At 57.6% G+C, this 15595-nt stretch overlaps 1 protein-coding gene across 1 annotated transcript; it reads right to left on the bottom strand.

Annotated features, from left to right (window-relative positions):
• Nucleotides 1-2592: 2592 nt before the first annotated feature.
• SLC6A18 (solute carrier family 6 member 18) lies at nt 2593-15163 on the bottom strand. The gene is made up of 12 exons (XM_080679326.1): nt 14940-15163; nt 12883-13023; nt 12227-12364; nt 11486-11667; nt 9847-9957; nt 8846-8958; nt 7898-8026; nt 6510-6666; nt 5875-6079; nt 5371-5530; nt 3953-4115; nt 2593-2870 (listed from the first exon to the last, which is right to left on the bottom strand). The coding sequence occupies exons 1-12, from the start codon at nt 15097-15099 to the stop codon at nt 2664-2666; spliced, it is 1866 nt and encodes a 621-aa protein (XP_080535452.1). The 5' UTR covers nt 15100-15163; the 3' UTR covers nt 2593-2663.
• Between the last annotated feature and the right edge of the window lie 432 nt (nt 15164-15595).

The raw sequence follows: 15595 nt of genomic DNA, 5'->3' as shown, positions 1-15595 counted from the left end.
GAACAACAGAAAGGGGTGGCAGCTCAAAGGAGGTGTCATCGGAAAGTCCCCAACCAGGGCAGTTGGGGTAGAGTGGTGAGCAAGTTGGAGGCTTCCTTCCGGATGTCCCTAATGGGGCCACAAAACGTGACAGGTGCCATTGAGTGTACCTGGGAGGGGTTGCATGCATGCTGCGGTTGAAGTTTATGGATATTGCCTTGTTTACTGCTACTGCGGTGAGCGTTCAAGTAACTGGGCTCTGCGTTTATGGCTGACCCAAGTCCACCACGTGCATTGTAAATGCCCAGGAGAAATGAGCAGTGAGAGGCTGAGCCCCACCCTGGGCGCCGGCCTGCAGTGCCCTCGCTATCGCCAACACGGGAGGACTGACCCTCAGCCCAGGGTGGAGGACACTCAGGGCAGGTAGGACAGGGCCCAACCGGGCCTGCAGGCACCTGAGACAGCAGATTTCAACCTGAGCTCTGGGTTCCTTGGTGCTTGAACCACACATAGTTGGGGTGCTGTCCCCCCAAGTTTATAGTTCAGCAAGTCTGGGGTGAAACAGGCACCTGAGCTGACCCTCACTGACTGACCTGGGCTCACAGCACCCTGGGCGTTTTGGGCATTTCCATAGCAGACTGGGCCCAGGAGGTCCGCTATGGCTCCGTTATCCGTCTTCCAGAAGCTGTAGAATCTTGTTCTCTAAGAAATACATCCCGGGGCAGCTTTACTCAGTCACGTGCATCTTTACCCAAGTGTTAAGCCCTTGAGAAGGGCGCACGCATGGTCAGGCTTCACTCACTGAGAATTTCTGATTTATCTCTTTTTCCAAAACCACTGTGCAGTCTGTCAAACTCAGGGTGAAATGTTAAAACAATAAAAATTTTAAAAGAAGGATTGCTGGTCTTCCCTAGAACTAAACCGCATAAACAGATGTGTGTGGAGTGAAGCTGTGAAAAGGAGTAACCAGGATGCAAGAGTGAAAGCAAATGATGCTCCAGGACCTCAAAGTGCTCAGTGGTAATCCCCCCAGTCCCGTGACCCTGCCCCTCCCTTGCCCGTGTGTGCGCCTGGCTGTGAAGGACACTACAGAGCAAACTGGTCTCAAACCTGGGTGGGCTTAGAACACTCCGGCACTGTGAGGGGCAGAATAATGACCCCAATGTGGCCCACACCCTAATCCCGAAACCTGCAAGGAATATTAGGTAACGAATCAGCTGACCGAAATGGGAGATGCTTCTGAATTATCTAGGAGGACCAATGTGATCACAGGGTCCCTAAAAGGCTGAGAGACAGTGTGTCAGAGAGATGCCACAGGAGAAAGATTGGCCATTGCTGGCTTTTCGACAGAGGAGGGGGTCAGGGTCACAGCATGGGGGCAAAGGTCAGGACTCGCCCAACTGTGGGGCTTACCACACACTTTGGGGTACCCTTGAATTCAGACCATTTCCACACCCAGCTGCTCTTGGGCAGCAATTGTGCATGTTCTGTTTGCCGGGTCTGGGCTGGCTGTGGGCACAGATGGCTCCCAACAGCCGGCCTGGCCTGGGCTGTTTATAACCCGCTATAAAACTTGCTGTCTGGGGGTTTTCAGCACCCTGGACAGTGTTAGCCCAACTGGAGATTGGTTTAAAAGGCGCTTAGACAGGCGTGTGCGGGGTCTTCATGGGGGCTGTTCCCAGCAGCATCTGGCCAAGGACATGATGGTCTCAGGGTGGCAGGTCAGAAACAAGCCTGTGTGTCAGGGCTCGGCTCCTTAGACCTGACCCCTGGCTCCGTACTGGTGGAGAGGAAGAGGGAGGGAGGGAGGGCGGGCAGGTGAGGAGTTGGGGAAGAGGCACTGTGCTGAGGGCTCTAAAGCAGGCAGGTCCTGGCTGTCAGCTGCAGAAGGGTTTGGTGCCTGGCGCCACCAGCACTGGCATTGGCACAGAGGAGTGACGGAGCGAGGGGAGCAGCTGGGAGTGGTATTTCTCCCCCTGGAGACAGTGGGAACCTGAATGATAATCGGCCTTTCCGTACCTTCTTGACACACATTTAAGTCTTTGAGAAAGTTTTAAAAGGACTAAAGGCAGTGTTTCTGATAAAACCTCAGGAGCAGCCAGGCAGCCCCAGCTCCCTGGCAGGGCTCACTCCTCCCTCAAGGAGGGTCCGTCCTTGGGTCCTGGGGAGACCATGGGTTCCCTGAAATAATTCTCCATATCAGGCTACCCACTTCGCCCAAGACAAACCCGTATCCTGCTGCCTGCATGGTTCTCTTCATCTGCATGGCCATGGCAGACGGTCCTCAGGACCTGAGTGCACTAGGTGCAGGGGCTGTTGCAGGCAGCCTGGGAGATCAGCCCTGAAATTCCCACAACCCGTGTGGCGCAAGGCCAGTGCAAAGGGTGTAGATATGGCTTCCTCAGAGACCCCCTCCTCTGGCCTTCTTGGCAGCAGGACCTCCCTGCCATTTTGCCGGTGGATTTGCCACTCAGACAGTGCTGAGCAGGACCCCAGACACCAGATGCTGGACTTTCTCCCATGTGGCCAACAGCATGGACGGTGATGTCTAAGCTGGGCTGCGTGCTAAGAGGGTTGGAGGCGTGAGAGTGTCTGGAAGTAACAACCACAGATCTCGGGGTTGGTGAGTATAATGGGATTGGGTGATCTGTGAGCGAGGGCATACAGGCCGGGCCCTCCCGCCCTCAGCGGACCTCGCTGTCGGAGACCTCGCTGTCCTGAAGCTTCAGGCGCATGTTCTGCTGCACATTCTCCTGCTTCCGTCTGCGCCAGATGGGCAGCTGGGCCATCGCAACTCCCGGGACCAACAGTGCGGGCAAGAAGGACAGGAGCCCACAGATGGCCTGCACCCAGCCCGGGTAGGACTTCTCCTGCCGTGAGGGGAACTGCTTCTGCAGAGACAGGAGGCCACAGGGTGAGTGTCCAAGGGAGGGGGCAACGTCCCCCCGACCCACGACGTGGACAGAGCGAGGCTGACCCTCAGCCAAGTGAATGTGTGTGGGCAGCTTCACCCCATCTCTTCCTGAAATGAAGCAGCAGGTTGGTTCATTCCCGGCAGATGAATGGAAAAGGCACAGGGCCAGGGGCTGCTCCCTGAGCCGTGAGGGCACAGGGGGCTGAAGGCTTAGGACAGGACATGGGCCGAGCCTCCTGTGGGGGCTGGGCTCTGAGAGACAGGCCGGGAACCTAAGGGGATGTGTTCTGAAAAGAACCACCCTGTCCACCCCGAGGGAACCCACAGTCTCGAGGTTGCCTCGGTCTGACCCACGGGGCATCATTAGGCCCTGTGACGCCCTCTGTCCCCTCTGTTGGGGAACGAGACAACACACGAACTTCAGGTCCTTCTTTATAAGGCACTACTGTATGAATCTAATAGGATAATATTCACAAGAATTCTATTTCTCCTTCTCCTGCCCATGGTGTCTTGGGCAGCTCCCCTTTCCAAAGGGGAATTTGGACGGAATTCCTTCCATGCTCCCCACAAGGGGCATAGTGACGTTCAGAGCGGCTAGACAGGGGTGGCAGGTCAGCCGGGCCACGTGACTCAGCCCTCGGACAGGGCTTGGTGGCAGTTCAGTGATGTGTGCTACATGCACCTTCTCTCATCTCAGACTAGGAGTGGGCAGTGTGAGGAGCTTGTCCCCACAGCACGTGGGAAGGCGGCTGGAGGCTACACCTCTGTGTGCAGGGCTATAGGGAGGGACCTGTGATGTCACCAGAGTCTGGAAACTGCTTGTCCTCCTGCTGCTGGCTGAGGTTGTCCGGGCTGCCTGAGTCACCTCTGATGCTCCAGGGCACTCTAGGGGTCTCCTGACCTCGGATGACATAGCAAAGGCAGCCCACATGGTCACTTAGGGTACACTTGTCCACCATGAATGTCATCTGGGCCTGGGAGCACCAGAGCCAGGCCAGGCCAGGCCTGAGGCAGATCCCAGGGTCCCTGGGTCCCCAGGTCCCCATACGAACAACCTACGTATTGGGGGTTCCAGGCCTTGTAGCTCAGTGTTGTCCAGACCAGGAAGATAATATAAGCCACGAAGATGGTCAGCAGCAGCAGGGGGCTGATGACCTTCCAGGTCACCCGCCAGTAGAGGCCAGGCCGCCTCCCGGTCATCCATTCAATGTCGTCACAGAACCTGCCAGAGACATTGGGCTTAGGTTCCCCCACCGGGCCCCATGTTTGCAAGCCCACATGCTCAGCCAGCAGCTTCATCCAGTGTCACCAAGATGTGGTCTGTGGGGCTGTCCCCCACTCCATGCCTTCCTTTGCCCCCATGCCTTCCTGAGTAGCCACCAAATGGGCAGCCCTCTCAGATCCTGATGAGGACTCAACTCCCATCGATAAGTGGAAATGTCCCGAGCGAGCAGGTCAGTTCAGCCAAGGAAGGGGACTGGGCAGGGGGTGCTTGAGGGGCTCCTTGCCTGTGCCAGTCAGCAAGGAGGAGGTCAGCCCAGCCCCAGCCTGGCCCCTGGGTGAAGTGCCTCTGGGCAGGAACTGTGGGTTCCACCCCTGGTAGGCTCAGCTGCTGGATGAGAAGGAAGCAGGTGCCTGACCTGGTGCCCTCAGTGCCCAGGGTGCAGAAGGGAACTGGACAGCATTGACCCAGAATGTAAAGCAGCTGCATCTAGGAGCCAATAGAAGGGCAGGACCCCCCAAGGCCCTCCCTCTGCTTGCTCCCTCCAGTCCAGCTCCACTCCAGGTGTTTCCCGAGATCCCACAGCTGGCTGAAGTCCAGGGATCACTGTTCATCCCACATTACCAAGTCAGGCCCCTGCCAGACAGCTGCCTCTCACTTGCTCCTCTCTAGGTGGGCAGTGTCTCACCTCGGGACAAGCACGCTGGCCCCTGTGCCCACAGAGCAGGGGGGAAGGCCCTGGATTTGAGATTTCCAGTATGCTTGGAACCAAGGACAGAGAGCACAACCTCTAGGGCCACTCGGGCAAGGCTGTGGTCAGGGGTGGCAGGTGTGAGTGAAGATGTGAGTAAAGGTGTGAGTGACAAGAATGCAGCAGGCCTGAGCCAGGTGGAGATGGGCAGGACAGCTGCTAACCATTCTTGAAGGCCTCCAGGAGGGCAGCTGGACCTCCTGTGCCCTAGTGTCTACTTATCCTTGTACTGAGGAGTCTGCCCCATGTAGCTGGAAATTAGCCATTTTGTTGCTTGTCTCCCCACAGTCTGGGAGGCCGGCACAGCCAGATGGGTGGGTCCTGTGGGAGCTTCTGTGGATATCTGGGAGTCACCCTTGGGAAGGGCCTCAGATGGTTCTGTCTCAACCCTGTAGCTGCCCTGGAGACTAGCAGCCATGATGCCCAGACATTGTATACGAGGGATGCTGGGGGCAGAGGGGCAGGACCCCAGCCCCAGACAACGCCAAAGGAAGTGAAACTCACCGTTCCATCCCGTAAACATAGACGACGCCGATCACCTCGAAGAAGGCGAAGATGATCAGGTTCAGGGAAGCAGCGTATTTGTCGAAAACCTCGAGCCAGTAGTTCCCGGACTGCAGCGTGAAGCAGGTTGCCACGAGGAAGCAGAGCAGGCAGACGGTCCCTGCAGGCACGCACACTCATGCCTCGCAAGTCGCCCTACTGCTGCCCCCCCAAGCCCTCCCATCTTCTCCCTGTCTGCTTGTCCCCGCCGATTCCTGAACTGTGCCCAGAGGGCAGGAGCATGCTGGGACGGGCCTCAGAGGGCAGTGTGAGAGGGGACCCTGCTCCCAGCCCTGCTGACCCTCCGCTCCCCATGATGGCCCTTGGGAGTCAGTACAGGGCAGGTGACAAGGCTGACCCCGCCCTCCATGGAGACTGACACCGCCCTTGAGCGCTCATGGAGGAGGGTGTCTGGACAGTTGGTAGGAGTGAAACCAGCGGCAGGATAACAGCGAGGACACTCACCAGTCAGGGCCTCCTTGGGGACCCGTCTTGGCAGGACCCCCATATCCAGGAGTGGCGTGATGACACCCTCTATGTTCCCGAACATGGATGACAGTCCCAAGGTGAACAGCATCGCGAAGAAGAGCACGGCCCATGCCGGTGCTCCCGGCATGTGCAGGATGGCCTCCGTGAAGACAATGAAGGCCAGGCCTGTGCCTGAGGCGCTCTGCAAGACACGCACAGCCGCGCTGGGACACACGTGCACGGGGCTCCCAAGCTTGACACATACAACGACACTCCTCATGCTCAGACACACACACCAACATGGCCTGCGCTGTGAGACATGTGCCCTGACACCCTCCTGGTCTCGGGTGAGGTGCTGGGCCTGCTCCATCGGGGCTGTGTCAGGACAACACAGGGGCACCCCTGAGTGAAAGAAACCTCCTTTCCTTCAACAGCCTGCAGCCAGCCTGTGCCGTGGGGCCCGGGCCGCTGGGCTCAGGCACCATCAGACCACTGCCCTGAGGACCTGCCCATCTCAGCCTGCTGCACAGGCCCCGAGGGTCAGCGGGCCCTGTGTGCAGCAGCCCACTCCTCCACAGCCAGTGACGCCCTCCCCTGGCCAGCCGTCAGCAGCAAGGCCAGGCCCTCAGTACCTTATCCAGAAAGTCTTGCAGACGGCAGGACTCCAGGTGCAGCCCGGCCAACCTCTCAGGCTGGGTGGCATTCAGGTGTGTGAGGACAGCAGCGTACTCGTCCCTGGAGATGCTCTGGTCTGGGAAATCAAACTCATTGGTGAGGCTGAGGATGTTCCTGCAGGGACAGAGAGGCGGAGTAAGCGCTCAGTGGGGCACCGGCTCCCACAGTGAACACGCCCAGAAAGGACCACAGCAATCCCAGTGAGGGTCAGCCCCACGGTCTGCCAGGGTCTCCAGGACACCTGGGTGGGGGGCGGGCCTGGAGGGGACGCTCCCCGGTAGAGTACAACTGGCCCTGAGCTGTGGCAGCTCTTTGCCTCCTGCACCTGTGGATCCCCAGCTGACACTGGCACAGGGCTCCCTGAGGGCCCGGGAAGGGTGGGCCAAGTTCTGCTCCTCTCGCCTCACGGTCAGAAGAGCTTCACCCTGCCCCCAGGGCTCCCGACTCAAAGGAGTAGCGTAGGTGTTTCTGTATTTGCAACTTTGCCTGCTTGTTACAGTTATTTGTAACCTCACAGTCAGCCCCGTGGCCCTTCTGTAGTTATCTGAGGACATGTTCAGAGCGGTACGTCCCACCGAGACCGGAAGGCCCCCACCGCCTTCCTGTTTTACCTCTACTGCGGACAGGGTCTCTTACAGCCCAGTTAGGGCCATGGTTTTCACATCTTTTGTGTCTTTTGATGGCGATTTTGTTGTTTAAATGTCCCCCAAGGATGGTACAGATGTGTCACGAAATGCAGTGAATAGGACACACCGCCCGGAAGCTCAACCGGCTGACCCCCAGCGCAGTTAATGGATCAACAGCTCGTGTTCACCAGGCGTCTCGGTGGAATTACACTGCCTCCCAGGGCACAGGCCTGCAGCGCCTCTGGAACATTCCGCCCCCTCCTGGGAGCACTGTCTGTCCTCTTCCTCCCTCTGCAGGCTCAGCCCAGCACCTCAGAACAGTGTCACGTTAGCACCGTGGACATGGCGGATCACCTTCTGCAGCTCTCAGGGGCGTCCTTCCTGCCTCTCCAGCTCCTGGCGCTCTCAGCTTGCCGGGCTGTGGCCGTACCCCTGCAGCCTCTGCTTGTCATCACACGGCCTCTCCCTGTGTGTCTGTGTTCCTTTCTGTCTCATATAAGAACCCTCTCCTGGATTCGGGGAACCCTATCCAGGATGATCTCATCTTGATCAACACTCTCTGCAAAGACCCTATTTTCAAATCAGGTCACGCTCCATGTTCTGGGTGAACATACCCTTTGGGGGACACTCCACCCTCCTGCCCTAAGGAACTAGGAGGTCACTGAGTGGGACCCTAGGGCAGCAGGCTCCATTTGGTGGCCCCTGGACACTGTGCTCACCTGTCCAAGCAATGCCCATAGTCATTGGCCGCCTTGAACCCCAAGACAGAGAAGACAGCAATGGAGGCGTAGAGGGAGGTCATGCTGTTGACCAGGGCGATGGTCACTGCGTCCTTCTCACAGTCGTTCCTGAGCAGATGGAGCGCATGGCTGTGGTTAGGCCCTCGGGGAGGAAACTCGGAGGGAGCTCGCTGCCTCAGCACCCCATATAGATGTTCCCACGCTGCTCTTGGGCCCTCTTGTGCTTGATCCAGAAACTCTGCACTGTTGCTGGTGCTCTCAGGACAGCCTTGGCCCCTCCCGCCCACCCCTCCTCACCAGCCCCTCCTGCCTCCAGGCTGCTGAGGTGGGTGAACTAACTGCACATGAGCTACTAGAGGTGAGAGTTGAGACAGTAACTTGTCAACACAGCCAGGGCCCAGCTGGCCTTGGCCTCCGCCTCCTGCCCCTGCCCGCTCTGAGGGGTGGGAACACTGACACCGCCGGAATTCGGTTGAGGGGTGTCAGAGGGCCTTCAGTGTGTGGTTTACAATGCCGTGGTTGTAACAGGAATACCAGGTGGCTGTGGCTCCTTGTAGAGCGGAGGCCGAGTCTGCTTTAGTGACTACAGAGGCGACACGCGTGGCATCTCTGCTCCACGACCTCGGGAGCCACACACGTGGTTCGTGTTGGTGTGCCTGCCCCAGTTATGGCCTTGTTCCTGGGTTTGGTTATCTGGGCTCTCTTCCAGCAGCGGCTCTGAACGTGCGGGAGGCTGCCTGGAGGCCCTGACCTCCGGTCCTGGGGATGACTCAGTAATTGCTGGAATGCCCAGAATCTGGTCTCAACTCAAGTTCATCTTCGCTTGCCCTCTGTCCCAGGCAGGAAATCCCATAAAGACGTGCTAAGTGAGCACCGAGACAGGCCCAGCACTTCGGTTGGAAGGTCCCCACCCGAGCCCGGCCCTACCTGGGCGGGTTGTAACTTGCTAACGCGATGTGTCCTCCGAAGGCCAAGGACAGAGAAAAGAATATCTGTGTGGCTGCGTCCAGCCACACCCGGGGGCTCTGGAGGGTCTGCATCTGGAGGGAGATGGGAGGCTCCTGTGCCACAGGCCAACCTCACCCGCCCAGTTCCTTCTGTCCCAGGGCATGCCCAGGACTTCCTCTGGGCAGCGGTCATGAGTGGCGTCAACCTGCTCAGGCCCCAGGGGCAGTTGAGGACCATGCAGGAGGGAGTGTGCTTGCAAACTCAACCTCCCATCCTGTGACGTGTCAAAGAACCCACAGCTCCTGTCCACATGGGACACGTGGGTGCTGAGAACTTGGCTGCAGACCCTCCAGGCTGGAAATGGGTCTGGGCAACTTGAACCTGGGTGTGCTGATCTGTTCCTCTCAGACCTGGTGGATTTGAGTGACTTGAAGTCTCCCACCTGACACAGTGCCTGGTGATTCTGCTGCTCGGGGGCGGGCGGGGGAGAGGGGGCAAACACACTTCCACACAAATATCTCCCCTTCCCTTCCCCTGGGGCAGGCACTGCTTGGGGAGCCTGGGGCGTGTGGTGCAGCCCCCGGAACCTCCCAGGGGCTGCTGGGATCTGGAGAGCATGGAATGTCTAGAAGGGCTGCGGGCTTTGGTGGGCAGGTCCCATGGCTCCTCTCCTGGTGGGGCTGTGCAGCTAGATGAGGCTCTCAGAGGTGTGGGGTCCAGAGCATTAGGGATGGGACAGCGGGTGCCCAGCCAGCCTCTCCCCTGAGCCCAACATCCTGCGAGCACCAAAGTCCGCATGCTCCAAAACATGTCCTCCTCCTGCTCCCTTCTCTCTGACCCTGACCTCCTTCCTGAGGCCCACGCTCCCCTCCTCATCATCATCCTGCAAGGCCAGGGGGTGGTACGAGCTGGGATGGGCTTGGCTGTGGCCCTACTTGTGTGCTTCCTGGTGCCTGGACTTCCATTTAAGACCCACTTACGTTGGGAGTGAACAGGTAGATTAACCCTTCCGTTGCCCCGGGCAGGGTGAGTCCTCGGATAAGGAAGATGGTCAGGACCAGGTAGGGGAACAAGGCTGTGAAATAAATTACCTTAAAGAAAGACCAGATTGTGAGACTTTTCAATGGTATCTGTTCCACATAAAAATCTTTAGAGAGGCAGGCCTGCTGGAAACGCCTCAGTGGCCAGTGGCCCGTCATTCATCTGGGACCCGGTCAGGTCAAGGGCAGAGGGCACCTGGGAGGTGGTGGGTGGGATCTGGTCAAGCTTGGAGGGGTTGGAGCTCACTGTGATGGTCACAACGGACTCACGTAGGTATTTGTGCCTGTGGGTCCTCTGAGGGGAGCACCAACTTCCCGTGCGGCGGCCCCCCTCTTGTTCACACTGTAGGCATTGAGTTCTCGCTTCACCGACACCTCTTCCCACCCTGATCCCCTGGCTGGCCACTCTCAGGGTCTCGCGGTCCCACACCTGCCCACACCCCTCCCACATGGCACCCACTCTCAGCCAGGTTTGGCAGGAGTCTGCACACACGGCGTCGATGCAAAATAAATCTATTTTCTCACTGCCCCCCGGACTGACTTTGGAGGTCACCCTGACACATCTTTAGGGACTTTCATAACTGGGCTGTCTGGAGTATCTGGCTGGCTTGTTGGGCCTCATGGCTGCTCTGCCTCCCTCGGTAATTCCAGTCCTCTCAAGTGTGCAGACCCTCATGTGAGAGCAGCTGTGACACCCACAAGCCCACTGGGGAACGTCCAGGTGCACACGTGGGTGGGTCTGTGCAAGAGCCGCACAGCCACGACCGGGAGCCGGAGTCTGCAGGTGCCTGGCACTGCACGTAGTGACTTAAAAAGATAGATAAGGCCCTGGCTGGTGTGGCTCAGTTGGTTGAAGCATTGTCCTGCACACCGAAGGTCAGAAGTTCAATTCCCAGTTAGGGCACATATCGAAGTTATGACTTCAATCCCCGGTCAGGGATTGTGTGTGAGGCAGTCAGTTGATGTTTTTCTCTTATATCGATGTTTCTCTTTCTCTCCCTCTCTCTTCCTCTCTCTTTGGGATCAATGAAAAATATATCCTCAGGTGACGATTAAATGGGGGGGGGGGGCGGGGAATACTCAAAAAAGAAAGAAAAAGAAACAAAGAACAGACTTGACAACTACAAAACCAACACAAGTGACAGAGTTATATGAACCAGATCAATAATTGCATTAAATGTAAGCGGTCTAAACACCCTACACAAATGGTAGGGACCATCAGATTAGATTGGGGAAAAGCAAGACCAACTGCATGCTGTCGAGGACAAGAAACACACTTTAAACAGAGATTCCAACAGGCTAAAAGAAGCAGAATGGAAAAACATAGATGTCAACATGGTCAGAGAAGGCTGGGTGGCCATGTTAATATCTTAATCGACTTCAGAGCAAAGACTATGACTCGGGTAAGGACAGTCACTCTGTAAGGATAAAGGCATCGATTCTCCAAGGAGATATGACAGTCTTGATGCCCAAGCCTCTCCCAGCAGAGCCTCTAAACCCACTCTGACGGCAGTGGGGGAGGGGGCGGGACTCTGCAGCTGGAGGGAGTGAGGGAGAGGGTCTGCCCGCAGGCTCTCACCTTTCCGGTGGATTCGATGCCTCTGATGACACACAGGTACAGGACTGCCCAGCAGGCGGCCAAGCAGACCAGCAGCCGCCACTGGATGGAGCCGCTGTAGTCGATGTCGGCCGTGATGTTCAGCGTCTGCCGGTACCAGAAGTAGCTCACAGAGCTGCTGCCCTGGCACTCCTCCACGAACCCTGAAACCGGGAGGTCTGGTCCCGGGGCTGGCCTCGGGGCTCAGGTGGGATTTGGGCTTTGCAATCCTCCACCCAGGAATGAGACTGTGCATAATCCACCCTGGACTGGTGCCCTCCTCTGTCCAGGCGCCCAGCATGGCCAATGGGGTGGACACAGGGAGCCTCCAGGCCGGATTTACGTCAGGCACCCAGGGTCAGCATTGTTCAGAATGAGTGAAATGCAAGATCGTACCAACCAGAGGTGGGAAGGGAGAAAGTGAGCAAACTGCTGAAAACAATGACTGTTTTCCACATTGCCGAGATCTAGTCAGATCGGGCACCAGGCTGGGGTCTGGACCTAACAACCTAATTCAGCCAACGCAGCAATCCCCTGCTCACCCTCTCATCACTGGGCCCAGCGTGGCTCTGAGCCCCCAGCAGAGCGTGTCTGTGGGCCCCTGGGTCCAGCAGTGAGCAGAGACACGGGTGAAGAGAATCGGAGTTCAGACGCGCTTTTCAGGGTGACCATGAGGGGCTCCTGCGAAGGCAGGGCATGAACTCCCCTGGTCCCGGACACTACCTGTCTGGTTGAGGTTCAGCGGGCAGGTGCTCCAGGGCAGCGGGTGCTGGAAGGAGTTGAGGAGGTACCACAGCACCCAGGTCAGGACAGTGTTATAGTAGAGACTGATCAGGAAGGACGCGGTGAAGCAGCCCAGCCCTGTGGGCACATGACGGACAGTCACCGTCCTCCCTGTTACAGACTGTCTTGACTCACCTTCCGCCATTTCGGCTGCCCCACATCTGGCCGAATCTCCTGGCTGAGGACGCATCATTTTATGAAGCCCTATTCAGCCCCCTTCATCCATGGCCACGAGCTTCCGGGACATGCGGGCTCAGCGTGTGCACAGGCCCACAGGGCTCAGGACACGGGACAGCCTGCTGCTGCTCCATGGGGCCAGCCTGTTGCCTCCTTCTCCTGCAACCTGAGCTCACTCCATGCAACACCCTCCACCCAAGTCTGTCCTCGGGGGAACCAATGAGGCCTCCTCGGAGTGTGACTAGGGGTGGCTCCCACAGGGACACTGCTGCCTGGGTCTCCCTGCAGCTTTACCCCAGGGTCCCTCCTTTGCCTGCATGTTCCGAATCACAAGCAAACCCACCCTGCCCTTGGAACTGCATCCTTCACCCTGTCCCTCCCCAGCAGCTGTGGGCAGGAGTTCCAGAAAGGCAGCGTACCGACTCCGCCCAGGTAGGGGGAGATGGCCTTCCACACCCCGATGCTGCCTCTGCGCAGGCGCTGGCCGATGGCGAGTTCGATGTGGAACAGTGGGATCCCCTCGAAGGCCAGGGCGATGAGGTAGGGGATGAGGAAGGCCCCTGCAAGGACGCTGCGGTCAGCAGGGGATGGCACCTGGGCAGGACGGTCACTGCGGCCTCCCTGAGAGGGGACGGACCGCACGTTGGGCCCTGTGCTGCTGTTTTAAATCACTTGGCCACATCCAACTTGTCAGTGCTTCGGAGGCGGTTTCATCAGCAAATGGGCTGTTCTGTTCCTACTGAGACCCCATGACCCCTGGTGACCAGCTCCCTCAGGACATGGAGCTGTCTCATTCACACAGAATTCTGGAGCAGGCCAATGCCTCAGATTGTCTGCCCAGCTGTGCCCCGTGTTGGGGTGGGATCTGTCTTTCTGTCCTTTACCAGCCGTGCAGTGGAAGGAGCAGAACAAAAAGCTTGGTCCGGGTGGCTGAGCGGTGTGAGAGGATCCTTGGCTTCTCCCTGAGCCACAGACCCGAGCACCCAGCACGATCAGGACCTGCAGCCTCTGCCTGCAAGGCCTGCAGACCAGGCTGGCTCTCCCACCGCCAGACCCTGTGGGCATCCCCGGGCTGTCGGGAGAATGGTGTTGTGAGCTTTCCGAAGGGCCTGGGGGAGGCTTACTGTCAGGAGACACAAGGCTTAAGGTGCTGCCTTGCCCCAAACCCCCATAAAGGTTCTGACACGTGTGGGGGCGAGTGACAGGCAAGTTTCCTCCTTCTCGTCTACATTTTCAAAAATTTCTGCATGCCATGAACCTTCTTATATTCAGAAAAAATACAAAAACTTTACAGAAGTGTTGCCCTTATAACTAGGCAAGCCACGTCAAGCAGTGCCTTTGTCTGCTCCGCTCTGCAGAGTTGGGCCACGGAGCTCCCGCAGAGCCCAGACCTTCCTGCCTGTTTCCCTGAGACTCAGCCCTGTTCTCTGGCTACCTGTGGCCACCAGGACAGCCACCTGTTTGCCCTTGAAGTGGGAAAGGATGGCTTCTGACCAGAAAGCGTGGTGGGAGAGCTCACCCACCCACAGACTTTCCTTCGTCCCTCGTTTCCTAGGCAGGAAGGGCCAGAGTAATTGCCCAAAGAAATGCTCCCCACATTTCCAACCAGAGACCTCCTGGGGCCTGGTGATCACCTCGAGGGATTCCCTGGGAGCCCGTAAGTCACACAGGAGCAGAGGTGCCTGGAAGGCAAGTGGACCTGGCACGAGGCAAGACAGCCCCTAGAGGGTGGGGCCCCAGAGAAGAACAAGCCCAGGCTGGGAAGTCCCTGCTCATCATGTCGGGGGACAAAATCTGGAGCTGATCCATGACAGCTGCCAAGGTGGTTCATGTCTGTCTGTGCCCTCAAGTCCTCATGCATGTTCACGCTGCGCCAAGAGAGACAAGCGCGTGTTCACTGCTTTCATCCGTGTCCTGGCTATCAATAAAATGACTCTACCTGCCCTGGCTGGTAGCGCAGCTGATTACAGCATCGTCCGGATATGCCAAGGTTGCAGGCTTGATCCCCAGTCAGGGCACATACAAGAATCAACCAATGAGTGCTTAAATAAATGCAACAACAACCACCACCCCCTTCCTTTCTCTAAAAATCAGTAATAAATAAATAAAAAGACTCTAACAGGCTAAATTTCCCCTAGATCTGCAGCCTCCTGTGGAGACCCGCTGTCTTAGGGATGCTCGAAGCCAGACCTCTTTGGAAGAGAGCAAGGAGCTGACAGCACAAAGACTCAGGAACCAAAGGCCTGGCAAGTCTGCACACACTGGCAACCCCAAGGCAAGGCTGGGCAGGAGCAGCGTTGGGAGGGTTCGCCTGGGTCCCAAGAGCTCTGATGCCCTCAGACGGTTTCTCCCTGGGCCATGGCGTAGCGCTCTTCCCAGGAGGACCACTCCCACCCAGCAGGAACCAGTGACAACCCAGTCCTAGGTGCAACCGTTCCCCTTCTCCTGTTTGAGGATGCGGCTGGCACAGGCTCACCTCCCCCGTGGCTCTGGCACAAGTACGGGAACCTCCAGATGTTGCCCAGGCCCACGGCAAACCCCACACAGCTCAGGAGATACTGGAGCTTGTTGTCCCACTTGGGCCTCTCATCCTCGCTGCTGTCCCCCAGTGGGTCTGGTCCCGGGGCACTCGCCATGCCTAGTCTCTGGAACCCTGGAGACTCAATGCTTGAGCCTCTGCTGGGGCTTGAAGCAAGGAGCAGTCTCCCCTTCAGGTGTATTTTTTTGTTATTTAAAGGAAAACCATAGGGCCAGTTAATTGCTAACTCAGCCAGGCCCTGCTCTGGCATGCAGTCCCTCTCTGGCCCCCTCCCATCTCGTATGCTCAGTGCTGACAGCCCGCAGGTGCCACCACCAATGAACCATTTCCAACAAGGGCCCCTGTCCCATGCGGGACACTCAGGGGCCTCAAGACTGGGGCACAATTGGCTATCTTGATTGTGAGATAATCGTCTAAGAAATACTACAGAGAGCCATGCACCCAGTTCCCCCAATGGCAACATCTTGCAAATATCTTGTCAACATCACAATGGGATGTCGATGTCCATATGTCAATTCAGCACCTGTCCATCACCAGAGGGTCCCTCCTGTCTCTTTTTCCTTTTCTAAATATATTTTTATTGATTTCAGAGA

The sequence above is a fragment of the Plecotus auritus genome (genome assembly GCF_963455305.1).
Source record: "Plecotus auritus genome assembly, chromosome: 7".
NCBI lineage: Eukaryota > Metazoa > Chordata > Mammalia > Chiroptera > Vespertilionidae > Plecotus > Plecotus auritus.
The sequence above is the reverse complement of the archived record's forward strand: the minus strand, read 5'-3'. Positions and strand labels throughout refer to the sequence as shown.

Excerpts from the sequence above, each read along its gene's own strand:
- SLC6A18 (XM_080679326.1), bottom strand. The coding sequence starts at position 15,099 with ATGGCGAGTGCCCCGGGACCAGACCCACTGGGGGACAGCAGCGAGGAT. Across the intron at positions 13,024-14,939 it reads GTGCCAGAGCCACGGGGGAG|GGGCCTTCCTCATCCCCTAC; the intron begins GTGAGCCTGTGC and ends GCGTCCTTGCAG. Across the intron at positions 6,667-7,897 it reads TATGGGCATTGCTTGGACAG|GAACATCCTCAGCCTCACCA; the intron begins GTGAGCACAGTG and ends CTGTCCCTGCAG.